Source organism: Capricornis sumatraensis, chromosome 14 (genome assembly GCF_032405125.1).
Source record: "Capricornis sumatraensis isolate serow.1 chromosome 14, serow.2, whole genome shotgun sequence".
Classification (NCBI taxonomy): Eukaryota; Metazoa; Chordata; class Mammalia; order Artiodactyla; family Bovidae; genus Capricornis; species Capricornis sumatraensis.
Window position 1 is genome coordinate 11,640,083 of NC_091082.1, and position 27,994 is coordinate 11,668,076.

General features: G+C 44.0%; 1 protein-coding gene and 1 pseudogene across 2 annotated transcripts in view; both read right to left on the bottom strand.

Moving 5' to 3' along the window:
* Positions 1–8,153: 8,153 nt before the first annotated feature.
* Positions 8,154–27,994, bottom strand: part of DSTYK (dual serine/threonine and tyrosine protein kinase) — a 50,450-nt gene continuing 30,609 nt past the window's right edge. Inside the window, exons 3-13 of one of the 2 annotated variants that reach the window (XM_068986162.1) lie at positions 23,295–23,964; positions 19,636–19,868; positions 19,148–19,231; positions 18,318–18,494; positions 17,338–17,467; positions 16,827–16,983; positions 16,259–16,391; positions 14,553–14,666; positions 10,510–10,624; positions 9,025–9,159; positions 8,154–8,591 (exon numbers count right to left, since the gene is read on the bottom strand). In XM_068986162.1, the coding sequence (XP_068842263.1) occupies positions 8,404–8,591; positions 9,025–9,159; positions 10,510–10,624; positions 14,553–14,666; positions 16,259–16,391; positions 16,827–16,983; positions 17,338–17,467; positions 18,318–18,494; positions 19,148–19,231; positions 19,636–19,868; positions 23,295–23,964 (2,136 nt within the window). In that variant the 3' untranslated portion in view covers positions 8,154–8,403. The remainder of the gene's footprint in view (positions 8,592–9,024; positions 9,160–10,509; positions 10,625–14,552; positions 14,667–16,258; positions 16,392–16,826; positions 16,984–17,337; positions 17,468–18,317; positions 18,495–19,147; positions 19,232–19,635; positions 19,869–23,294; positions 23,965–27,994) is intronic. The other variant, XM_068986163.1, reaches the window with a different exon arrangement.
* Positions 12,736–13,146, bottom strand: LOC138090122 (histone H3.3A-like; annotated as a pseudogene).

Genomic DNA, 27,994 nt, shown 5'->3' on the forward strand with positions numbered 1-27,994 from the left:
TTACAGATTAAAATTTATGGGATACAGCAATAGTTTGTATTTAAAGGGAGATTCTGAACATAAATGCTTACATTAGAAAAGAAGAAAGGTTGAAAATTCATAAGATAAGCATCCAACTTAAGAAGATGGGGGATGGATAATAGAAAAACCCTAAAAAGGAGAACAAAAAAGACAATTAAGACAAGCAGAAATTAATGAAACAGAAAACAGAGGTACAATGGGGAAACAACCAAACCAAAAGTTGGCTCTCTGAGAAAAAGCAAATAGCTCAGCTGCAGTACACGTGCACGTCAGAATGGTACACAGCAGTAAAAACGGAGGTACTACAGTGCCAACAGATTAGCTCTGATAAAATCAGAGGCTTGTGAGTGAAAATGAAAAGCTACAGAAGCTTGAGGTTAAGGCATCATCGACTCAGTGGACATGGGTTTGGGTGGACTCCGGGAGTTGGTGGTGGACAGGGAAGCCTGGCGTGCTGTGGTTCATGGGGTTGCAAAGAGCTGGACACAACTGAGCGACTGAACTGAACTGAAAACTATTTTTTACTTATTCATTTATTTGGCTGTGCTGGTCTTACTGGTGGGACAGGATTTGGTCTTTGCTGTGGTGTGCAGGGTATTTAGTTTCAGGATGCGGGATCTGAGCTCCCTGATCAGCAATCAAACCCGGGCCACGTGAATAGGGAACATGGAGTCTTCACCACTGGAACACCAGTGAAGTCACCTATATCCAGTCTCTTGTAATAAACTATAATGGAAAAGAATATAAAAAAGAATATGCGTATGTGTAACTGAAATACTTCTGAACACCAGAAACTAATGCAACACTGTAAATCAACTACACTTCGATTTTTTTAAAGGCCTCTGGTATAGCACATTGCTGGATGCTTGAGTGTTTTTATGGTTAATCTCATTGAGAAGCCTTGGTAAGAAAACAAGGAAATGGGAAGAAAGGAAATAAAAACCAAGGTCTTCTTACAATGAAAGCAAGCCCAGAGGTTGAAAAATGAACTTCCCAGAAACCTGGCTGTTTCCCCTCCATGCACAGGCTCCAATCTATAAACCTCCTTCCATGACCTTGCCGCCCAGGAGTGGCAGAAGGGTGGATGTAAACATTAAGCAGCCCAAGAAGTGACCTACGGCAGGCACTTGTCACCTGGAGCCTGTCCTGAGTCTGTGTTCCTTTTCTAGCAGTTCTTTGATTACCTTTCAGGAATCACGTCTTCTCCACTGAATGTGGTTCTGGTGAGCAGGCAGATTGAGGCGCCGGGCTCCCACCGTGGGATCTGGAGGAGAGAGCCTTCCAACCCAGAGCCAGTACAGAGAGGACATGGGCCTGGGGCTGTGCTGGGCCAGCTGAGAACACCCTCCCTGGCAGCACACGGGTCAGGATGGAGACCGTTCTTCACAGCCACCATGAAAATTTGCTCCAGTTCCAACTGGCTGATTTGATGAGTCTGAATTTACAGTTTCCTATTGATTTTGTGAGCCTCTGATGCCTTTCCAATACATATTTCCTTTCTCCTAAATTAGCCATTTCATTCATTTTCTAAAATTACAATAAAAATAGATGTTCATAGTAGATGAACAACAACAGAAATTCAATCCACTAGAAGTTGGACATTCTCTCCCTAGGAAAGCCAGTTATCATTTGATATATATCCTTACAAACTTTTCTCTGTGTACATATAGAGAAATGGACTAGATCTCTAGAAAATTTGGAGTTATGGGAGAATGGAAGAGGTTTTACCAAAAAAAAGAGGTCACACTAAATATATTCTTATATATGTATATTTTTTATAGGATGATATAGTATAAACATCTTCCCTCGTCAGTACAGAGAAATTTACACCATTCCTTTTAGTGGCTGCATAGCAATCCATGGTGTAAGAACCAGAATTTAATCATCCCCTCTTGTCATACATTAACACTGCCTCCAACTTTTTAGTATTACAAATAGTGATGAAATAAATACTTACACACCCCTTCGTGGGTCACAGCCTTGTCATGGCAAAGAGGCTTACATAATTCATGCTATGCAAGGCTACCCCACATGGATGGGTCATAGTGAAGAGTTCTGACAAAATGTGATCCACTGAAGGAAATGGCAACCCACTCCAGTATTCTTGCCATGAGAACCCCATAGAGAGACAAAAAGATATGACACTAGATGAGCTTCCCCCACCCCCGCATCGGTTGGAATGTGTCCAGTATGTAACTGGGGAAGTAGGTGCCGGTGGTTTAGTTGCTAAGTCATGTCCAACTCTCAGGATCCCGTGGACTGTAGTCAGCTAGGCTCTGCTGTCCATGGATTTCCTAGGCAAGGATACTAGAGTGGGTTGCCGTTTCCTTCTCCAGAGGCTCTTCTTGACCCAGGGATCAAGCCCAGTCTCCTGCATTATCGCAGATTCTTTACCAACTGAGCCACCAGGGAAGCCCCTACTCAGGAAGAGCAGAGGGCAAACACTAGTAGCTCCAGAAAGAATGACGCGTTTGGGCAAAGCAGAAACAACACTCAGCTGGGGATGCGTCTGGCGGCAAAAGGAAAATCAGATGCTGTCAAGAACAATATTGCATAGGAACCTGTACCTTTGGGTCCATGAATTGGATGTCGTTAAACAGGAGAAGGCAAGATTGAACACTGACATCTTAGGAATCAGTGAACTAAAATGGACAGGATGGTCAAACTTAATTCAGATGATCATCGTATCTACTACTGTGGGCAAGAACCCCTCAGAAGAAATGAAGCAGCCTTCACAGTTAACAAGAGTGCAAAATACAGTACTTGGGTGCAACTTCAAAAATAACAGGATGATCTCATTTCTAAGGCAAACCATTCAACACCACAGTAATCCAAGTCTATGCCCCAACCAGTCACGCCAAAAAAGCTGACCAGTTCTATCAAGACCTACATGAACTTGTAGAACACCAAAAAAAGATGTCCTTTTCATTATATGGGATTGGAATGCAAAAGTAGGAAGTCAAGAGATACCCAGAATAACAGGCAAGTTTGATGCTGGAGTACAGAAAAATGAAGCAGAGCAAAGGCTAACAGAGTTTTGTTAAGAAAACATGCTGGTCATAGCAAATACCCTTTTCCAACAACTTAAGAGATGAGTTTACACATGGACATCACCAGACGGTCAATTTGAAATCACGTTGATTACGTTTTTTGCAGCTGAAGATGGAGAAGCTCTATAAATCAGCAAAAACAAGACCTGGAGCTGACTGTGGCTCAGATCATGAGCTCCTTATTGAAAAATTCAAGCTTAAATTGAAGAAAGTAAGGAGAACCATTAGGCCATTGAGGTATGACCTAAATCAAATTCCTTATGATTATACAGTGGAGATGATGAATAGATCCAAGGGATTAGATCTGGTAGACAGAGTGCCTGAAGAACTGTGGACAGAGGTTCATAACATTGTACAGGAGGCAATGTTATGCTCCAGAACCATCCCATAGAAAAAGAAATGCAAAAAGTCAAAGTGGTTGTCAGAGAAAGGGAAAGATATACCCTACTGAATGCAGAGCTCCAGAGAAGAGCAAGGATAAGAAGGTTTTCCTAAATGAGCAATGCAAAGAAACAGAGGAAAACAATGGAATGGGAGACTAGAGATCTCTCCAAGCAAACTGGGAGATATTAAGGGAACATTTCATGCAAGGATGAGCATGATAAAGGAAAGAAACATTAAGGACCTAATAGAAGCAGAAGAGATTAAGAAAAAGTGGCAAGAATACACAGAACTGTACAAAAAAGGTCTAGGTCATTCACCTAGAGTTGGGTATCCTGGAGCGTGAGGTCAAGTGGGCCTTAGGAAGTATCACTACAAACAAAGCTAGTGGAGGTGTCAGAATGCCAGGTGAGCTATTTAAAATCCTCAAAGACAATGCTGTTAAAGTGTTACACTCAATTGTCAGCAATTTGGAAAACTCAGCAGTGGCCACAGGATTGGAAAAGGTCAGTTTTCATTCCAATCCCAAAGAAGAGCAATGCCAAAGAATGTTTAAACTATTGTACAACTGTGTTCATTTCACATGCTAGTAAAGTTATGCTCAAAATCCTTCAAGCTAGGCTTCAGCAGTATGTGAATCAAGAAATTCCAGATGTACAAGCTGGGTTTCGAAGAGGTAGAGGAACCAGAGATCAAATTGCCAACATTTGCTGGATCATGGAAAAAGAAGGGAATTCCCGAAAAACATCTGCTTCAGCATCCCTGACTATGCTAAAGCCTTTGTGTGGATCACACAAACTGTGGAATATTTAGAGAGGTGGGAATACCAGACCACCCTACCATCTCCTGAGAAATCTGTATGCAGGTCAAGAAGCAACAGTTAGAACCAGACATGGTGCAATTGACTAATTAAAAACTGGGAAAGGAGTATGACAAGGCTGTATTATTGTGACCCTGCTTATTTAACTTATATGTGGAGTACATCATTCAAAATGCCAGGCTGGATAAATCACAAGTTAGAATCAAGACTGCTGGGAGAAATAACAACCTCAGATATGCAGATGATAACACTCTAATGGCAGAAAGTGAAGAACAACTAAAGAGCCTCCTGATAAGGGTCAAAGAGGGGAGTAAAAAAGCTGGTTTAAAACTCAACATTCAAAAAACTAAGATCATGACATCTGGTCCCATCACTTCATGGCAAATAGATGGGGAAACAATGGAAACAGTGACAGACTTTATTTTCTTGGGTTCCAAAATCACTGCAGATGGTGACTGCAGCCATGAAATTAAGACGCTTGCTCCTGGGAAGTAAAGCTGTGACAAACCTAGGCAGTGTATTAAAAAGCAGAGACATCACCTTGCCAATAAAGGTCTGTAGAGTCAAAGCTATGTTTTTTCCAGTAGACATGTATGAATATAAGAGTTGGACCTAAAGAAGGCTGAGTGCCAAAGAATTGATGTTTTTGAATTGTGATGCTGGAGAAGACTCTTCAGAGTCCCATGGACAGCAAGGAGAACAAACCAGTCAATCCTAAAGGAAATCAACTCTGAGTATTTATCGGAAGGAGTGATGCTGAAGCTGAAGCTGCAATACTTTGGCCACGTGATGCGAAAAGCCAACTCGCTGGAAAAGAACCTGATGCTGGGAAAGATTGAAGGAAAAGGAAAAGGGGGCAGCAGAGGGTGAGATAGTTAGCATCACCAACTCAAGGGACATGAATTTGAGCAAACCCCAGGAGACAGTGAGGACAGAGGAGACTGGTGTGCTGCAGTTCTTGGGGTTGCAAAGAGTTGGACATCACTTAGTGACTGAACAACAAATCACAAGCAGTTACAGCAAAAAGTGAAGCAGCTATGGAGTCTAATGTAATCCAGAACAAAACACAACACACACCTGCCCCTGGGAGAAGGCATGCTCCATGCTGACAGCCCCTGGTGGTTACAGATATTGCTGCTTGCTGGTAGAGGCCTATGATGGTGTCCATTGGGCACTGCCAAGGAAGCAAATCTGAAGAGCAGCTTCAGCCTAAAAAGAAGTTCAAATATTCCAAATGCAGAGAGGCCCATATTTGTATTCCATGCCCCAAATGTCTCAGAGTATAATGAAGAGTAGCCAGGCTTGTGCACGAATTTAGAATGCCGCAAGTTCCTGCTGAAGAGAGGCTGGTGCAGAGGGTGTGAACCCAGGAGAGGCTCTGAAAAATAAATTGCTATCACTGCACTTTTCCCCCTTCTCCTCTGCTGTCCTACCTCCCCTCCCTGGGCCCCACCCTCTGGTCATGTCAAGTGCCCAGGGACTGGGAGTGATCCATGGGGAAGAGTAACATGTTCGGTCAATCTTTAAGGCAAACTGAAAGACCTCTAGGAGCCCAGTGGAAATGGGATGGAATAGGGAGCATCTGGTAGACATAGCGAGGGAAGGGAAAACAGAAGCCAAATAGATGTAAACCTAAAATGTTAATGTGATCTTTATTATACAGCACATCTGGTGTGTGTGCATCCCAGAAGCACACTCTATAAAACCAAGTCCAGCCATTCAGAATTACACTAAGTGAAGACTTAACCCATAGTTGCATGGCTTAAAAATATACACAATTAACACTGTCCTGCTGTAACAATATCATGGATAGAGACTGGGAGCACAAGAGGGGAGAGAGTGTAAGAACTGGAGTTTGTGCCCGACTAATTTTCTCTTGTTATTGCACTTTTATTCTACATATTTAGTATATTACACTTTTATTTAACACTGTAATAATAAACATTAGTCCTTTAAAACAAACACACACAAACATTACATAAAGACAAAAGACAACAAGCTATCCAGACCGGTTTCCAATGTCAGGTGTTCACACATAGTCTGTTTTCCATCAGCTCAGTTGGACTGGATGTTAACAAAGCAGATAAAGTTAAAAATAAAACCGTTTTAAGAACAGTAGTGCTATTTAAAATCCCCAAGGGAGTTTGCCATACAAGTTTCTCAAGGTTACTCCCACCTAACCCACTTAAGCACCCACTAGCCCGAACCCACCCCACCCTCATATTTAGAAGGATAAACCCTCTTTTTTTCTTTTAAAGAAAAAGTGGGTTATTTGATCCAGCAAATCCAAAAATCAAGCTTTGAAAACTCAAAGAAAGCAACTACTCTCTTGGCAATGGACTCTTGGAGGGCCATTTATCCCACTCTGATGCAGTATGAACTTCCTGACTAGTCAGATGGAATACCACGCATGCCTTCTCGCCAAAGCAAGGCCAGGGGGAGTCTATTCCCCAAAGTGCTATTACAATCACCAACCCCCTTGGCTTCTCAGTGCTAAATAATAAGCCAAAAAATAAAGTGTCGTTCAGTGCAGTTATCACTTTGCAGCCCTGCTACCCCAAACCACTTCTCCGATCAGGGAAAAACTTTCTCGATGCCTCTTTGGCAGCTCAAGCAAAAATGCAAAAAAAAAAATGCAATGGAGAGCTGACAGGTAGGAGCTGAGAGTTGTACAGTCCCACGTTTCTATCTGTGGCAGTAATATAGCCTTCCCTTTCACTCTTTTTAGTGTTAAAAATTAGGAGCTGCTGCTGCCTAGGTTCTGTCCCTTTAAAACTGATGGGAGTCACAAATGACTTCTTTGGTCTGGGAAGAACCAGCATAGCCCTCCTTTCCAGAGAAGGGAAAGGCTTTTGCTCAATGAGCCCCTCTCTGCAGAGGATCCAGGGAACTAGGGCATGTCTAGGGAAATCCACCCCAACGTGCATCCCTCAGTCTGCCCAGACCAACCTGGCTGCCAGCTCCCTCGGCCACGGCAGCTACTCTGGAGCCCCAGGCCCCGCTGTGTCTCCTGACTGCTCAGCAGGAAGGTTCCTCAGCCAGTTCTGAAGCAACAGAAGGGACCAGACTTCAAGCGCATTAAAAGTGGCCAGGTGGTCCATTTCAGGCTGAGGTGAATTTCCCTAATTCAGGTGCTAAGAAGGAGGGAACACAGAAAGGATAATTCTTCTCTCCACCCTTCCTCCTACCCCAGCCACAATCTCACCTCATCACGTGGGAACACAGACAACCAAAGCTAGGAGGTAAAATCTTCAAGACTTTGGTCTTGTGGAGCCCTCTACAGCCCAAGTACTGCCAGACTTCTTTGAATATCTAGTGTCTTCCCAAGTAATATACAATACAGTACATTTCATGGCATTCCATCACTTAAATAATGGTGCCAAGGAATAAAGAACCCCAAATTAGTGGACATTGTTATTAAACAAAACCGAAGTATAAACACACGTTATACATATGTATTCCTGTACTCAGCCTGCTGAGTGTTTAAATAACACTTCCAAATATCTACATCTGGACTATGGCTAGCATGGAGACTTTCAGGAATATTTTGCACCTTTTCTTGGAATACTTTTTAAAAAATGAACTGTAACCACCCATCTCCTTACTAAGCATTAGCCCCTCCCTTGCTTCTTCCTACTCAGGCAAAAGATATGGGGCATCTGCTAGCAAACTAATGTCTGAGAGCAAACTAGGCCACAGGGGATAAACTGAAAAGTGGCTCTGGGTAGAGAAAAACCTAACCTCCCATGTGTAAACAGGAGCATGAACTGCTAAGGCTCCAAAGAATGTTGGGAATGTGGGCTCCACAATGGAACCACAGAGTCCTGATTACAGCTGGAGCTAAAAGACAGTCTGGAAAAGGGAACTGTGGATGACTTTTCTTGAAATTTCATTCAGAAGAGATTTATGCTGATTTTTTTTTTGGCTAAAGAAATAGCTTGGGTACAGGGGACTGCTGGATATGCCAACTCTTCACTAACTGGGAGTCATCTCTGCCTGGGAGCGTCTCAAGTTTCCCAGTAAGCATCGGTCCCCTTGGGAGCTCTCTGTAATGAATAAATGTCAAATTCTTCCCATAGCCAAAAGGTGAGGGGAAGGAAAAAACAGAGTGAAAGAGAAAGATCTCTGCTGTCAAGTAGAATCATCGAGTCCTCTGTTTGGCCTCTCAGAAGGTAACTTGCATAGCCGGTCCATGATGCCCTGGAGCATAGGCTGGACAATGCCCAAGAGAGGTCTCTGAGAGGGGTCACCATCCCAACAGGCTTCCATCAGCTGCCAGCACTCCTCATCAAACACAGGAAGGCGTTCTGGACGGGCCCCTAGAGAACGGAGCATTGAAATAAGACCAGAGGCAGCGAGAAGGGACCAACACAACGAAGAGGGATGACCGGCTCTGATCAATCACCCAGCTGGGGCTCAGGATGTTAAACGAGGCAATAAGCTTTGGCTTCAGCTGCAGTTATCTAGGTTAGAACTTAATAGTAACAGTGATGAGAAACTGGAATATACCTGCATAGGAAGTTGAAGAATTAGACATGTTAAATAAAAAAAGCTTTTCTGAGAATTCAGAACCATGCTGCCTGGAAGGAAAGGTTGGACTTAAATGTCTTTTCTGGATTCCACGATGATTTAAACGTGTATGAGGTCACGCTGTGGAGTGGCCAGAGCAGGGGATGGGAGGTGCTGCGGGAGCGGGGGCTTTTAGCGTGCTCCCGCCAGGGGAGTCGGTGAAGCAGGGCTCGTGGCTCTCACCTCTCCGCACATTGTTCCAGAGATGGTCTTTGCTGGCACACCTCTCAAATGCCTCAGGGAGCTTGACAGAGCCTGAGCAGATATACCAGAAGAGAATGCCAAAAGCGTAGACATCCACGGAATTATCATACTTCCCTGCAGCAAGAAAGGGTGACAAGTAGTGAGCAGGGAGGGAGTCAACAGCATCACACTCATCTGCATCAGTGGAGGCCTTTTCACACTTTTTTCAAAAGCCTTTGCTATCCATTATCTCTTACCACAACCCTGTTAGAAAGAACACGTTTATAATGCCCATTTTATACTATGAACAATTATGGCATTGGGAGGGTCAAAGATTAAGAGAACCAAGACTGGAACTTGACAAAGAAGAAGGAAAACAGGCCTTTAATTTTAATGGGACTGTCAAAAAGATTAATCCTGAAAGGTCATATTAGGGAAATAAAATTGGAAAATACAGGTGGGTAAATAGGTTGGAACCAGAACATAAAGATATTTAAAATCAGATAGTCTGGATTCGGTGGGGAGAAGGAGTCATTTATGCTTTAGAGCAGGAGGTAACATGAAGAAAATACTTTAGAAAGATTACTTTTACAACAGTAGGATGAACTGCAGTAGAAACGATCAAAGGAGTTTGAATACGAAGTAGCCAAGATCAAATAATAGAAGTGGGAAGAGCAATTTTTTTAAAGTCAGGGAAAGAAAAATGATGACTGTCTACTTCTTTTCGATGTGTATAAAACTACAGTTAGTACACTGTAGTTAGTGTGTCCAACTAACTCCTGATCCTAATGCTGTCGCTCAGCCTTGGCCGACTCTTTGCGACCCCATGGACTGTAACATGTCAGGCTCCATGCGATTCTCCAGGCAAGAATACTGGAGTGGGTTGCCATTTCCTTCTTCAGGGCATCTCCCTGACCAGGGCGCAAACTCGACTCTTCTGCACTGGGAGGCGGATTCCTCACCACTGAGCCACCGGGAAGCCCGAGCAGCTTCCTACTAGCCATCTATTTCACACATGGTGGTGTATGTATGTCAGTGAAACTCTTAATTCATCCCACCCTCTCCTTCCCCTGCTGTGTCCACAAGTCCATGCCCTTCATCTGCATCTCTATTCCTGCCCTTCAAATAGGTTCATCAGTATCATTTTTCCAGATTCTGTAATATATGTGTTAATAGATGATATTTTTCTATTTCTGACTTTATCAATACTTTTGATTAAATAATTGACTGACTATGGCAATTATGGCACTAACAGCCTAGAGAGACAGCCAGAAGATAGCTGGGGATTCCCATTTATAACTGTCTTTCTTGCTCCTTTACCTCTTCCCTTTTCTCCCTACTTGTCTTGGGTTTCTCCTCTTCTGGTTTCTCCCCTGTCTGTACCAGAACTGCCAGTAGTACTTGTGGGTATCACCTAGTCCGAAGGGTAGCACTTGGTTAAAATACAGAGCTCTACCCAAACCCACTCCCCGCCCTCCGGCTTACCTGTGAAAAGCTCAGGGGCCATATGGATTGGCGTCCCCACAATGCTGCCTGACATCATGGCCTCTGGCTTGCAGAATCCTAAGTCCGTGATCTTGGCACGGTTCTGCTTGTCCAACTGCCGACAAAGCAGGATGACAGTCACCCTATGCCTGGGTCCTGCACACAGTGCTCAACTGCATACCCAAGCTCAAAAGTAGGCATCTACCTCAGAGCAGCACTTCATCAGCTCTGCCTCCAGCCTCCCCGCCTCCAGATCCACTCCCATTCCTTCTTCTCCCTAGACCATAAGCAACCTGGCGCAAGGACTGTCTTTTTCATCTTGTGTCCCCAGCATATAGCATAGTGCCTGGCACGCATTAGGAGCTTAGCAAATCTTGGAAGAATGAGTAACGGAAGGACATAAGGAAAGTGTTTCAGTTCCTGATTATTCTCCTCTGACCTCCAGACCCAGGGCAGAAAGTTGGTATGTAAGAAGGTTGAGGTCCTTTGGTCAGCTGAGCGCTTCTTTGACACCCTCAAGTTTCCTTTCCTAAGGAAATCTGTGTCTCAGAGGAATAAAGAAGCAACTGTATGTATATATAATGGAATATAACTCAGCCATAAAAGAGAATGGAATGATGCCATCTGCAGCGCCATGGATGGACCTAGAGATTACCAAAAGGAGAGAAGTCGGCCAGACAGAGAAAGACAAGCATATGATGCCACTGCTGTGTGGAATCTAACACACAACACAGATGAACTCACTCACAAAACAGAAGCAGATTCACAGACTTGGAAAGCAAACTTGTGGCTACCAAAGGGGAACGGGGTGGCAGAGTGATAAATTAGGAGTTTGGGATTAGCACATACAAACTATACATATAAAACAGATAATCAACAATGTCTATAGCACAGGGAACTATATTCAGTATCTTGTAACGGCATGAAATTGGTAAGAATATGATAAAAGAATACAGATATGCAGAATGGAATCATTTTAATACCAGAAACTAACACAATGTTATAAATCTTTATGTAACTGTAACTTTACTGTGCTCAGTTCAGTTGCTCAGTCGTGTCCGACTCTTTGCGACCCCATGAATCGCAGCACACCAGGCCTCCCTGTCCATCACCAACTCCCGGAGTTCACTCAGACTCACGTCCATTGAGTCGGTGATGCCATCCAGCCATCTCATCCTCTGTCGTCCCCTTCTCCTCCGGCCTCCAATCCCTCCCAGCATGTCTTTTCCAATGAGTCAACTCTTCGCATGAGGTGGCCAAAGTACTGGAGCTTCAGCTTCAGCATCATTCCTTCCAAAAAACACCCAGGGTTGATCTCCTTCAGAATGGACTGGTTGGATCTCCTTGCAGTCCAAGGGACTCTCAAGAGTCTTCTCCAACACCACAGTTCAAAAGCATCAATTCTTCGGCACTCAGCTTTCTTCACAGTCCAACTCTCACATCCATACATGACCACAGGAAAAACCATAGCCTTGACTAGACGGACCTTTGCTGGCAAAGTAAGGTCTCTGCTTTTCAATATGCTATCTAGGTTGGTCATAACTTTTCTTCCAAGGAGTAAGCATCTTTTAATTTCATGCTGCAGTCACCATCTGCAGTGATTCTGGAGTCCAAAAAAATAAAGTCTGACACTGTTTCCACGTTTCCCCATCTATTTGCCATGAAGTGATGGGACCAGATGCCATGATCTTCGTGTTCTGAATGTTGATTTCTTTTTTTATAGTTTAATGTATTTTAATAGCAAACTTACAGGAAGAGCACAGAAGACAGACAACATTAAAAGCATGTGCTTGCATGTAGGACAACTCAGTTAGAAAAGTGTAGTGAATGGATGGAATCTACTGCATGATAAAAATGCTCCAAACACCATTTAGCTGCAGTCAATAAGAAATTTACTTGTTTTAAAAAAATCCAAATGCTGGCGTTGTCCAGAAAAATTTAACAGATTTATAACTGTTGTAAAGTTGAACTGCTGAAACTTGTTCACTGAAACATTTTTACTTTCATTAATGCTTTATGTCCTTGCATTTATATTAAAAATTCACACAAATGAAAATGGAAAAACTGCCAATACCTGGTTTCTGTCCCCTATTTTCCACTTGCAATCATATACTTAGGTACCTTTTGACCCCATGGGAAAAAAATAACTAACATTCGGAACTACCAATAACAGGAAGAAGAGAATTCTTTTTTTAAGAATGAAATGTTTCCCATCATAGTGGATTCTTAAGCATGTTCTCCACGTATGCGGCTTGCTAGCTGGATGTCTTCTGGCATAATTGTTACATGTTTGGCATGGATAGCACACAGGTTGGTGTCTTCAAAAAGGCCAACCAGATAGGCCTCACTTGCCTCCTACAAAGCACCAATAGCTGCACTCTGGAAGCACAGATCTGTTTTGAAGTCCTGAGCAATTTCCCGCACCAGACGCTGGAAGGGAAGTTTGCGAATCAGAAGTTCAGTGGACTTCTGATAATGTCTAATTTCACGGAGTGCCACAGTACCAGGCCTGTAACGATGAGGTATCTTCACCCCTCCAGTAGAGGGCGCACTCTTGAGAGAGGCTTTTGTAGCGAGTTGCTTCCTCGGTGCTTTACCACCAGTCGATTTGCAGGCAGTCTGCTTTGTACGAGCCATGGTATAGAGACCTCCTTACTTACCCCCCTTCTCCTTGGGCTGGAGCTCGGCGAGCTAGAGGCGGCGCGGCAGTGCCTGCGAACACAATTCTGAATGTTGAGCTTTAAGCCAGCTTTTTCACTCTCCTCCTTCACTTTCATCAAGAGGCTTTTTAGTTCCTCTTCACTTTCTGCCATAAGGGTGGTGTCATGTGCATATCTGAGGTTACTGATATTTCTCCCGCAATCTTGATTCCAGCTTGTGCTTCTTCCAGCCCAGCATTTCTCATGATGTACTCTGCAGATCAGTCCTGTCCAACTCTTTATGACCCCATGGACTGAAGCCTGCCAGGCTCCTCTGTCCATTGAATTTCCCAGGCAAGAATACTGGAGTGGGTTGCCATTTCCTCCTCCAGGGGATCTTCCCAACTCAGGGATCAAATCCACTCCTCCTGTGTCTCCTGCACTGGCAGGTGGATTCTTTACCACTGAGCCACCAAGGAAGCCCCGATAATGGCATTTTAATTATGTGGAAGAATGTCTTTTCCTTAAGAGATACAAGCTGAAGTATTTGGGAGCAAAGTTTATTTTAAATCAGTTTAGCTGCTCCCAGCCTTGGCTGCAGCACTTGGGAGCTTCAATCTTTGTTGTGGCATGCAGGGTCTTTAGTTGCAACATGAGAACTCTTAGTTGCAATTATGTGAATCCAGTTCCCTGACCAGGGATCGAACCTGGGCCTCCTGCATTGGTAGCACAGAGTCTTAGCCATGGGTCACCAGGGAATTCCCTAGAAGACCTTTATCTGCAACTTACTCTCATATAGTTTAGTAAAAAAATGTGTGTGCACATGCAGGTGAAGAGAGAGAGACAGAGACAAAGACAGCCACACTAGGAGAGAGAATATGAATCTGAACGAGCAGTATGTGGGTCTTCATCATACCACTTTTTTAGCTTCTCTGTAAGTTTAAATTTTCTCACCAGGGTTGGGAGAAAAAACCTTAAGCAATATAAGCTAGACCTATGCCGCAATTCTTCCCTAAGCTGCAAGTCCAAGATACCATCCATCCATTCTGCTGTGAATTGTTCTACTCTCACCCCAGTCTTTTCCTGTGAACAAATTTATATTTATGTGTGAAAGTATTAGTCACTCAGTCGTGTCCGACTCTTTGAGACCCTATGGAGAGTAGCTAGCCAGGCTCCTCTGTCCGTGGAATTCTCCAGGCAAGAATACTGGAGTGAATAACCGTTCCCTCCTCTAGGGGGTCTTCCCAACCTAGGACTCGTCTCCTAGACATGAGTCTCCTCCGCTGCAGGCAGATTCTTTACTATCTGAGCCGCTAGGGAAGCCCTGATGTATGTGTACCTCCTTCCAAAGGTCACTTACACGCAGAGACAGGGAGTTACCCTGGGGAAACAGCTCTTACTTACCAGCACATTTTTCAGTTTGACATCACGGTGGACAAGCCCCTGGCTGTGCAGGAAGCGGATTCCCTCCACAACATCTAGGGCTATCTGCAAACGGGTCTCCAGGGCCAGCCCAGCCTTGGGGAGACAAAAGGGTTTACGTGTCACCAAGAGGACGACTCCTCAACCCAACTCGCTTATACCAACCAAGAGTTCCTCTGTGAGGTACTGAGAAGACTGTGCACACTAGGGCACATGAGCAGAGAAGTGGATAAAAACAAGGGAAGAGGAAGGCAGCCAGGAGAGGGAAACAAAGGGAAAGCAAGGAAAGGCAAGCTGCAAGGGCCAGAGCAAGTCTCCTGGAGGCAGCACTGAGGCAGCTGGATGAGCCCCACAGGTGACCAGGAGAGCCACAACCAGACACCTGAAGTCATGGGCTCATCTCTAACCTGAATAAACTCTAGAACTGCCAGAGACGCAGAGGGAGCATTTCCAGGACTCTCAGGCAGGTTTCCTTCTGTTGCTTTGTAGGCCTGGTTAGTCCAGGTTTGGTTTTATGGATTCAAGTGCCAGAGTCATTCATGTTACGTCCAGCAAGGATCCAAGTTAGGGTCTTCTGAATTCTGGAGAGTGTTATATCACTTATCCAGAAGCCCATACATGGTTCTCTAACCCACTTATGGAAAAGCACCTCAAGGTGCTGAGCCTAACTCCCCTGAAATGAAGAAGGGAAGCCACTTGGAGAGTCCTTTTCTTCATTTGGTTGGTTTCTCATGGCTCCTGCAAGCATTTCTGAAGATTCTTCTGTCTTACTTCTGAAAGCTTCCATATAAACTGGGAAAAGAGGCACCTGTCAGAAGAAACCTGCCAGACACTCTGGGGTTAGCTTTTCTAGCTCCAGTGTAGAGGACAAACAAAAGAAACCTCCCTATTTCCCTGCTGGGGGCTGTTTTAGATGAGGGGAACTCGGCACTCAACTGAGAACATTTTTACCTTCGTTCGAAATCTTTTGCTTCTCACTGTCTACAAGGGAATTTGAATTTTATGCAATTCTTAACAGTTTTGGTCTTCTATAATTTGTTCCCAGCACTTCTTTGCATATCGTTTCCCCTCTATTCCCCAAATGAACCACCTGCTCCAACACAGTCATAGTGTCCTTCACATATCCTGGGCACTAGCCTATTTCTTCCCCTGGTATAACTTCTTTCCAGCAGCATCTGCCCAAATTTTACCCACCAGGGTATTATCAAACCCAAATGCCACCTGTTCATGAAATGATCACTGACTACAATTTTTTTTAAAGTCCTGGCCAAAATATATATAAATTATATGTTTTTTGATATCCTCTTATGTTGCTTAATACAAGGCCTTGTACAAAGTAACCACTAATAAATATTTGTTGACGAAAAAACTGGTTTAATTCACAGAGAACAACAAAAAAGAAAAAACAGTAGAGTTATAGGAAGCTTTTCTGCTTCTCTGTGTAGTCTAGATTTTTACTATTACCACAACAGGTAAAAAGAGTGAATTGCAATATTCTAGATATAAAATGGGGCCAAAAAACAACTTCTGAGACATTTTTTAGGGTTTTGGAACTGAAGGTAATAAAGTTTGATTACTCTAAAAATGTCTTATGAGAGCTAGAGGCTCTGAATCAGGAAGAAGGGAGGAAAGGCCAGAAAGGAGCCTGTGAACCTGGCTGCCAGCTGGCCACCCCTGTTGGCCCTCACCTTCAGTCCCGTGTAGAGGTCCCGGTGCAGCCGCTCCATGATGAGCAGCACGGCGATGCTGGAGCCACCGCCGTAGCTGTAGTCGATGACGGAGCCGTGCAGATCCACCAAGCGCTCGTGCTTTGGCAGAGACCTGGTGAGGAGCGGAGAGGCCTGGGCTAGAGCACTTAGGTAATACCCTCGAGTAGCACGTCACCACGGGGGACCATGCTTAGTCCAGGCCCAGAGTAATGGCCCTCAGGATAGAGAGGGCAAAGAGAATGGCCTTTCTAACAAGGACAGAGAATTATAGAATCTGAAAGGGGACAGGCCTTGAGGACTAAGGAAGAAAGGCAAATATAAGGATGTGTCTATGAATTAGGATCGGGGGAAAGGGCAGGGAAAGGAGTAAAGGCCTTGAAGAGAGCACATTCTGGACCTGACACCGAAATGCTGGCCTACAACATTGTGAGACATGGAATGGAGAGACAGGGCACACTGTATCTCTTGGTGCAACATCTATACGAGGTCTCTAGGTTCTTCTCTAGAAGAACTGTTCCCCACAAAGCTGACTGAGACCAGAACTTACCTCATGTAGTGGAACTCCAAAGCTAGGTCATTCCAGTGCTTCTCATCTGGAGGGACAACCGACTTGAGGGCACAAGGGAAGTGGCCCCCCCAGTTGTCACACAGGTACACCACGCCGTACTGGCCCCGGCCCAGCTCCTGCCCCAGTTTAGGTTTACCTGTAAGGGACAGAGATAAGGCAGGAAGGATGTGAACTTGCTAGGCAACTGACTCTTAAGATTCTCAGACACAGACCTGCTTAGAAGCAGGAAGTCATAACTATGCCAGGGGAAGAAATGTGGATGTTTTGTAAACCAGTAGTAACCTAACTGCTTTAATTTAAATAAACTGCGGTTGTGTTATCTGAACTATATAAACAGCAGGACCAAGCAGACTTCATCAGAAACTCAAAAATAGTAGATGTTTAGACACCTCTGCAAGCTTTAGACAGTGGGATTCTTCGAGGTTGGGCCTGAGGATGTTAGGTATTCAGAAGCCTCCTCCCATTTCCTAGGGAAAAAGTAAGGACTCACGATGCAGTAAGACATCCTGTAAAGAACGGCTTTCCAGCGAAAGGCGTGCCAGGCGGGGAGCATGATCTTTCCGAACCTTCAGCCATAGATCTTCGGTTTTCTCCAACCGGCCTGAGTGGCCAGCTTCCAGCTGGGACAGAAAAAGAAGAAAGAAATATGGCTTATCAGGTCCCCAGCTTTGGCTTCCTTGCCTATTATAGGGATAACAATATCTACCTCATGAGGGTAACTGTGAGAATTAAGTAAGATGCATGTAACGCAACTCAGGGGTTGGCAGGTAGTGAGCACTCATTAAGTAATAATATTTTCCTCCTGGATGTATAATCACATCTACCCACCCTCCCCTCCACAAACATGTACACATATGCACCTGCACACACCCACAAACATCCTAAAGGTGCAAGCAAATGCCACATAATTGCAAACTACTATGAAAGCTGGGGGCTTCCTGGGTGACTCAGACAATAAAGAATCTGCCTGTGGTGCAGGAGACCTGGGTTTGACCCCTGAGTTGGGAAGATCCTCTGAAGGAGGGCATGGCAACCCACTCCAGTATTCTTGCCTGGAGAATCCCCACGGAGCCTGGCAAGTTGCAGTGCACGGGGCTGCAAAGAGTCGGACATGACTGAGTGACTAAGCACACACATGGAAGCTGGAATGCCATCCCTTTTTGTCCCTCATTCCTAAAATACTATATAAACTCATATAAAATTCCTACCCCTTGATTTTCATTCCTCACTCAGTGAAGTGAGGAGAAATTAACTGCATTTTCTCCATTCTCTCTCGAGTTAGAAAAACATCCACATGAAACGTTTATCGATGAAACACCCTGTAACTGAGTATTATCCTCTAACACAACAGAAAGAAAATATACTGACGATTTTTAAACAATTACATAGAGGGCAGTAGATAAAAGCACTCCACAGCGGATGAGGCGCCTCTCTGCTTGATCCGGCTGCATCGCCCTTCCTACGACTCACCTGCCGCAAGGAAGCTGCAAAGGCCTCGTGAGAACTGTTGAGCCGAGTCCTGAACTGGCTGCAAATGCTTTTGGCCAGCTTGGAGGCACTGAGGCTCTCGATGGCTTCCTGGGCCACCTTCCTCTTCCACTCCAGTGTGATGGCAGGTGGGCTCACCCAAGTGATGCGCTGGATGATCTGTCAGGACGGGGTAGTGAGAACACTGAGGGGTGGAGACAGGGACCACTAGAACCCCTTCCTCGCTGGATTACCCATTCAGCAGGCCAGGATCTTAAGACAAGAGCTGTATGAGGTTCAACACCCCTCTCCAATTTCACCTACCACAAAATTGGGGCTCAGTCCAATGGAAAGCATCAAAGAACATTAGGCTTGGAATGCATGTTCATGAATCCTCAATACATTCACAATGTACTGGGGGTGCCTGATAAATCCCTTTCTAAAGTCAGCAAATAATTCAATATAAGAACCAGACTGAATACCAGAAAATACATCATACTCATAGTCTTTGGTAACAAAGCCTGGTTCTGAGAAAACACTTAGGCTGGGGAAAAGAAACATCAAAAAGCCAGAGAAGTAGAGTTTTATGGCTCCATAAAATATCATTTAGATACATCACTTTTAAGAGTTAAAGAGGACACTGTTAGTAATTATTTCAGAACAGGCATAAATCAGAACTTCCCCAGGCAGGAAAATCAGGACAAACGGCCACCTATACTGACAGGTATCAGTTTGTCTAGGACAGATATCCTAGACATTAGTTCCTGCTGGAGCGACCAAGATTCATTTGAGCCAATTAGGGGCTGAAAACTCCTTCCCTAAAAAACCTCTACCTGTTTGATTTGCTCCCATAGCATCCTTGTAACTGAGGACCCTGAGTGAAATGTGACTTCAACATGATAGGCCGCATTTAAGACCTGAAAAAGAAGACACAATACGAAAGTCAATATATATATGCCCTGACTAAAGTGGCTAATTAAAAATGCAACAAATGATATATATTTCAAGAACATGGTCCAGTTTCAAGGTTCCCAAATCTACCCCTCAGTGTATGTGCAGAGTCAAGGCAGGGTGGTCATCTGTTTTGTGGCCAATGGGACCCCTCTACTTCATCTTCATCATCTTGCTCATTGGCTGAACTGCAACCTGACAGTTCACAAGCACCTCCCACAGACAGTGGTCACGAGACAGGAAAACAAAATTCAAACTGGACTGGCAAAAAGATTGAAAGGGAAATTCTTGGCTAACTTGACGCTGGGCTCGTGGGTGGATTCTGTTTCATGTGTTATCTGTGGCCAGCTCTTAACTACCCTCTGAGTACCTGTTTGAGATAATTACTGGTGATGTGAACTGAGACATCCTGAGACTTCTCCAGGCTCTGCAGACACCGTTCCAGGGTTCCAACGAAGCTCTCACGTAGATAATCCACGGAGCTGATCAGCTTGTTAGCCACTGCTTGATTAAGCCGGGAAATGATGAGCTCCTGGATCTGTCGGATGCAGCATTTGATCTCTCTGGTGCCCACTGGTTCTCCATTCTCAGGGACAATGACATCTATGGAGGCACAGCAAAAAGCTAGTTGGTTGTGAGGGGAATGGGCAGGTACACTGAATAAAGCTGGACCCAAGGAGCTAGCATGCTGACGGCTACAAAGCACACATGGCTGACTACCTCTGACTCTCAGCATGAGGGGCCACGCAATCCTCAGCCCTCTGAGGTGTCTACGAGTCCTGAAGGAGCACCTGTGCACAGAATGAACCTGCTGATCTGCCAGCTCTTGCACCACATTTACAGAAGGGGAGGAAGTGTTTTACGTATCTGATCTAATTTAACCCTAACAACAACGTCAGAAGGGTATCACTGGTTACATTTGATAAGTCAGGAAAAAGCCTCAAAAAGAGAATAAACTGGGCAGTGGGAGGGGATGGTAGAGTTAGGGAATAATATACCTAGCATTTGAACGCAAAGCTGATGAATTCCAAAGCCTCTAATCTTTGTAATATTTCACACTTCCTAGCATATTAATGAGAAAAATACAAGAGTCAAGAATTCAATTCTAATCAATTACTAGAGAAATAAAAAGTAAAACTGGAACGCTGTTATTGCCTCAAGGATACACAATGTGTATCCTTGCATTGGAAGTGCAGAGTCTGAACCTCTGGACCGCCAGGGAAGTCCTCATGCTGAGGTTCTGAAGCTGGTTCCCAGGAAGATGGTAACATCAATAACAGGGAATTGATAAAGCAGCAGTAAGTGTGGAAATTATGAGTATGAGCTCAGGAATCAGGCCGTCTAGATTCAAGTTCTGCCTCTGCTACTTAGTATCTGTGCGACCTTGAGCAAATTACTGAAGCTATCTGAGTCTTGATTCCCTTGTCTAGAAAATGGCAATAAGCGGAATCCACCTATGGAGGCTGTTCTACTATGTTAAGAACTATGGATGGAAGTTTGTGACATTGTACAGAAGGCAGTGATCAAGACCATCCCCAAGAAAAAGAAATGCAAAAAGGCAAAATGGTTGTCTAAGGAGGCCTTACAAATAGCTGAGAAGAGAAGAGAAGCAAAAGGCAAAGGAGAAAAGGAAAGATATACCCATCTGAATGCAGAGTTCCAAAAACAGCAGGAGAGATAAGAAAGCCTTCCTCAGTGATCAATGAAAAGAAATGAGGAAAACAACAGAATGGGAAAGACTAGAGATTTCTTCAAGAAAATCAGAGCTACCAAGGGAAACTTTCATACAAAGATGGGCACAATAAAGGACAGAAATGGTATGGACCTAACAGAAGCAGAAGATATTAAGAGGTGGCAAGAATACACAGAAGAACTATTCAAAAAAGATCTTCATGACCCAGATAACCATAATGGTGTGATCACTCACCTAGAGCCAGACATCCTGGAGTGCGAAGTCAAGTGGGCCTTAGGAAGCATCACTATGAACAAAGCTAGAGGAGCTGATGGAATTCCAGTTGAGCTCTTTCAAATCTTTAAAGATGATGCTGTTAAAGTGCTGCACTCAATATGCCAGCAAATTTGGAAAACTCAGCAGTGGCCACAGGACTGGAAAAGGTCCGTTTTCATTCCAATCCCAAAGAAAGTCAATTGCAAAGAATGTTCAAACTACTGCACCATTGCACTCATCTCACATCTAGCAAAGCAATGCTCAAAATTCTGTAAGCCAGGCTTCAACAGTACATGAACTGAGAACTTCCAGATGTTCAAGCTGGATTTAAAAGGCAGAGGAACCAGAGATCTAACTGCCAACATCCTTTGGATCATAGAGAAAGCAAGACAATTCCAGAAAAACAGCTACTTCTGCTTTATTGATTATGCCAAAGCCTTTGACTGTGTGGATCAAAACAAACTGTGGAAAATTCTTCAAGAGATGGGAATACCAGACCACCTTACTGGCTCCTGAGAAATCTGTATACAGGTCAAGAAGCAACAGTTAGAATTGGACATGAAACAACGGAATGGTTTCAAATTGGGGAAGGAGTACATCAAGGCTGTACATTGTTACCCTATTTATTTAACTTATATGCAGGGTACATAATGAGAAATACCAGACTGGATGAAGCACAAGCTGGAATCAAGACTGCCAGGAAAAATATCAATAACCTCAGATATGCAGATGACACCACCCTTATGACAGAATGTAAAGAGGAACTAAAGAGCCTCTTGATGAAAGTGAAAGAGGAGAGTGAAAAAGTTGGCTTAAAGCTCAACATTCAAAAAACTAAGATCATGACATCCAGTCCCATCACTTCATGGCAAATAGCTGGGGAAACAATGGAAACAGTGACAGACTTTATTTTCTTGTGCTCTAAAATCACTGCAGATGGTGACTGCAGCCATGAAATTAAAAGATGCTTACTCCTTGGAAAAAAGTTATGACCAACCTAGATAGTATATTCAAAAGCAGAGACATTACTTTGTCGGCAAGGCCTGTCTAGTCAAAGCTATGGCTTTTTTTTAGTAGTCATGTATGAATGTGAGAGCTGGACTATAAAGAAAGCTTAGCATCAAAGAATTGATGCTTTTGAACTGTGGTACTGGCGAAGATTCTTGAGAGTCCCTTGGACTGCAAGGAGATCCAACCAGTCAATCCTAAAGGAAATCAGTCCTGAATATTCACTGGAAGGACTGATGCTGAAGCTGAAACTCCAATACTTTGACCACTTGATGTGAAGAGCTGACTCACTGGAAATGACCCTGATGCTGGGAAAGACTGAAGGCAGGAGGAGAAGGGGATGACAGAGGATGAGATGGTTGGATGGCATCACTGACTCAATGGACATGAGTTTGAGAAAACTCCAGGAGTTGGTGCTGGACAGGGAGGCCTGGTGTGCTGTAGTCCATGGGGTCAAAAAGAGTTGGACATGACTGAGCAACTGAACTGAACTGAGAGCTAATGTTCATGCAGGAGTCACTATACAAAGTCAGTAGCACCCAGACCTCAGATACCAAAAGACACGACTAAGCAATTGGCCCAGTTTTGTTAACAGTTATTCATGAAGGATAGGAATGCCGGAAAAGCAAAAACTGCTCCTTTGGGAAATCCTTCTGAGTTAGGTCTCAGGAGCACCCTGAAAAGAAAACGAGACCATGACACACAAAAAAGACCCAGCAAAGCAGCATGGGCCGTGACAAAGGAGTCAGGGTGAAAGCGTGACTCAGCGACATCCTTCAAGCAGCTCTCCTCCAGTCTTAAGAAGGCAAAGGGATACAAATGAGAACTGGAGACCAAAGAGCAGTATTGGGATGAGTTTATCAAATAGGAAGGAATGACGGCAGATTTTTCCAAGAAGGCCTCTCAGAACAAGAGAGGCCAACCTCACTCAATGATTTCAGGTAGGCTGCTGCTAATGGGCCCCATCGGGGTAGGTTCCTTTGGGCTTCAGAATTGATGTACTCTACGCCAGCTGGAAAGGGTTCGCGGATGCCCCAGTTCCTGCATCCTACCAAGCTCTCTCTAGGACCCACCTTTGAACTCCATGTTGGCGGCATCATCCAGAAGTTCCTCCTTCATGGTGTTAAGAGTCTCAACGATCATGTCCTTCATTTCCTCTTGCTTCCGGTTGGCAATATTCATCAGTGATTCGTACAGCTCATTCTCCTTTCTCCGAGTGTACTCCAGACGTTTGGGCGTGATCTGCAGGTCCCGCTGCATGTCAAAAGCCTGGTTAATGAAGATGTCGAGGCAGCGGCAGTGCACCAGGTTCAGGGCCTTGGCTGCGTCCACCAGGCGAGTCTGCAGCACCTGGTGAGAAAACGCGCTCAAGAGTCTCAGCTTCTCGCTGTGCTCCACCAACATGCTGTGAGCTCTGGCGTCCTGGCCGGGGGCCCCACAGTTACAGTGGCCGCTGCTCAGATAGCCCAGGTCAGTCAGCTGGCGATGAAGCGGCAACCTTTCACTCTCCATTTTTTCAGTGGAGGAGTCGATTATCTCCGAGCCCAGCTTTGGCACTTTGAAAAAGAATATGGGAAAGGAGAAATACTTTCGGATTTCCTGAAGCTCTTGCTCATCCCTCTCAGAGAGTTCATCTTTGTGGAGTGCATAGGTTATCACAGGCAAGAAATCATTCACCAAGTCACCCAGAACATCCACTGTGGGCCGGAGGCCTTGGCACGGTGCTACCACAATGTCCACTTCCTGGAAGGGGAACGGGGTCATATCAGCACTTCAGGCTCAGAACCAGTCCTTGCCTCCCCAGAGTCCCACATTGAGACCAAAATGCAGATCTGGGCTTCAGTATATGCCCCAATCACTTGTCCCCCTCCTTCCTCGGTTACCAACACTCCCTGGTGCCACCTAAGCAGGCAGGCACTCATCAAGAGACAGTGAAAAAACAAGTAAGTAGAAAGGATGGCAGTCGTTTCAGCCATTTTAGATAAAAAAAGAACCTGGAGTCCCTTTTGTTGCTTTGGAAACTCCCGCTGATTCCCTTTGATGAAGAAAGAACTCAGACTGGGAGTGGATCTGCCTAGAACATTCCTCCCCCTCTTTCTAAACTGACTCATCCTCAACTTTCTAACTCCCATGCATCCTTTAAATCTCAGTGTATACAGTGTCATACCCTTCTGGAGTCTTTCCTAATAAGAAATCCCTATTAGGGGAGTACTCGCTACTTCTCCTTCTCTTAATAGTCAATACACTTTTATACTTAAAATTTATTTATTTATTTAAAAACAAGGTTGTTTTTTTTTTTTTTTCCCAATTAGCCTATAAACTCTTCCGAGAGAGGGAACATGTCTATCTTTTTGACTCCTGTAATTTCAGTGCCTGGTATAGAGTAAGTCCTTAATACTGCTGAATCAATCAATCAAGCAGCAAACTAAAGGTTAGATCTGTCAAACATTATCATCCTACCTTAAGAGTTGGCAAACATCCCAAGGTCTCAGCCATCTAGGTCTCAGGAACACCTTTATGCTCATGATCACTTGGCTGGCAGAGACTACAGTCTGCCTACTCAATATCTAACTTCTGCATCATTGGGAAGGCAATGTCTTTTATGGAGGGGCAGCCAATAGTAGGTAGGACAAAAGACACTCTGCAAGCGAGTCCACGCTCTGGCCCTGCCCTTCCTGCCTGGAGCGCAGGTCTGAGGACAGAGCAGCAGTGGCCCTTCTACAGCCCTGGGCAATCCTGAGAGAGGAAGCCAGCCCTGAGGACGAGGAAGCAAAAAGAGACTGGGAGCTTGGATCTCTGATGACTACAGAGCTGCCACACCAGCTTTCAATTGCCTAGCTTTGGACTTATGTAAGGGAAAACTATATTAACCTCTGTCTTGCTTAAGCAAACCCCTATTTTTCTGATTGTTACCTATGTTTGAACCCAATCATCACTGATATACCCAACTCCTAAACAGGTCATTTCCCTAGCTAGTGGTTTCTGCTTATCATTATACTTCTTCACTAAGGATCTCGACTCACTTAAGAGCATACATTTCCATCCATATGGGAATATGGAGGGAAATAAATTTTGCTCCTCTAAACCTCTGAAATTGTCTACTTTGCCTGGCACTCCAGACCTAAGCATTGATCTGGAGACTCATGCCTATATTACCCCTGCAGGCACACCAACTCTGAAGTCTGCAGACTCAAAATCAATCCTTTGCAGAATTCTAAAATGTTTTAAAGAGTTTTCCTTTTTGAGCTCCTTCTCTGGACAATGGAGAAGGGCTGGGAAATGCCAGCTTATTGTTTCTTGTACTGTGTGTAAGTGTGTGTGTGTGTGTGTATGTGTGTGTGTGTGTGTGTGTGCCTGTACTAAAGGACAGAGAGTGAGAGACAGCAAGCTCTTATTTCCACTAAAGTACAAAGGCCTCACCTTTTTCCTGAACAAAGAATTCATAAATTTTATTCTCAGGTAGGCCACAGAACTTTCATTTGGCTGGCCACTTTGAAATCCCTAAAAGTGCTTTTAGCATCTCATCATTTGTAATTTGAGCAAACACTGTATAAATCTACTTGCTTTCTAGCCAAGCCTAGGCCAAGAAGAAATCTGCTATTCACCTGTGCCTCAAACTGCATGGAATGTTTTCTGATTGGAAGACTAATCTGACACTCACTCTGCTATTCGGAACAAGCCCCCTTTCACTGCCCTGAGTCACAGTGCTGGAGTATGAATCGCTTCACGAGGCACGCTCAAAAAAGAGGGTATGTAAGGACATTTAAGGTCCAAAGTATAGCATGCAATCACTTAAATGCCAACATTCTAATTACATTTAGTAATTACAGACTAGAAGAGAATTTCAAGAAATGAAGTTATAACAAGATAATTATAGGTGACAGTGGCTTTTAAAAATTTTGTTAAATGGCTTCTGTCTTAAATATATCTTTTTAAAGATATGAATCAATCAAACTTATTAGAGAAATATTAAGAAAAAAAAGTCTAAATATTCAAACCAAAGTAAGTATTGTTTAGAAAGTTTTCAGGAAGAATTTTGCTGCTTGTTTATTTGATGGATTTTCTTAAAAATTTAAAGTAAATTTCCAGGTTTTTCTCAAAGGACCATGTCACGTGTGCAACAGAACTTGGCAGCCAAAGCTGCCAAGTCCACCTGTAGAACCAATATCCTTTGTAAAGGAGAGCTGACTTTATTTGCTCACAAATGCAAATCCATTTTTGAAAAAAAAAATTCAGTGGATTCAGTGGATAGAGAAGATGTGGTGTATATATGTACACACACACACACAGTGGATTCAGTGGATAGAGAAGATGTGGTGTATATATGTACACACACACACACACACACACACACACACACACACACCCTACACCTCCATGGTGGTTCAGATGGTAAAAAAAATCTGTCTGCAATGTAGGAGGACCTGGGTTCAATCCATGGGACCAGCAGATCCCCTGGAGAAGGGAATGGCTACCCACTCCAGTATTCTTGCCTGGATAATTACATGGACAGAGAGGAATCTTGTGGGCTACAGCTTATGGGGTCACAGAGTTGGATGACTGAGCAACTAATACTTTCACTATAAAATACACACACACACACACACACACACACACACACACAATGGACTACTACTCAGCCATAAAAATAATGTAATGTGCCCATTTGCACACGGATGGACCTGGAGGGCACTGTGCCAAGGGAAACGGACACAGAAAGACACACTGCATGATCTCACGCACAAGTGGCATCCAAGAAATAAAACAAGCTAGTGATTATAACAAAAAGGAAACAGACACAAAGGCACAGACAAAAAACTAGTGGTTACCAGTGCAGACAAGGAAGGAGAGATGGGAAAGACTGGGGTCGGGGATTATGAGGTACAAACTTCAGTGTATAAAATAAATAAGCTTCAGGGAATATAGCCCATATTTTATAATAACTATAAATGGAATACAACCTTTAAAAATTGTGAACTAATACGTTTTCTACCTGTAACTTATATACTACTATACGTCAACTATACATCAAGCTTTAAAAATTCCCCTAAAATGAACTCTGATGGTAGACACTGCCTGGTGCATTGGCACCTAGAAAGAAGGTATGTACTCCTAAATGTATCTTGTACAAACAAAAACGGATAGAAAACAAGTACCGTGCTCTCTCTCCTCCATTCCCCAGTTAATTACTTTGTTTAGTCGGTCTCATTGTTCTGACTGTCTTGACTGTTGAAAGACAGGCAAAAAGAGCTGCTGGCTGAGGCCCTGGCAGCAGTACAAACTAGACTGGAATGTGATGCGTGATTCTGCAACACTCACGGCAGAGGGATGACTCATGCCTGACGGTTATAAACAAAAAGGGAAGCCGCACTGTCTCTTGGAGACAGGGAGTGAAAAAAAATTCACAGAGAGGATGGGCCCTGTTCTTGGCCCATATAGTACGGCCACCTGAGAGGGAAGACTGACCTCAGACCGTTTCATGGAAGGCTGTACTCCTTCCTGGCACTTAGAACAGTGTTTGCACTTACTGAACGTTCAATAAATAAATGTGCAATTACTGGATGAATGAATGATGCCTTTACTATTTGCTCAAAACCATTTTCAATCATCATATGTAAAACTGTCTATTTTTTAACCCATATCTCACACATTTATCTGGAACTGCTGTTTGCGTCTACTCCAAGAATGAAGCAGTGAGGAAGCTCTGAAATCAGTCAAGGAATTAGAATCCAGGGAATCAGAAGAGTATGCCATAATTCCCATCTTAAGTCAC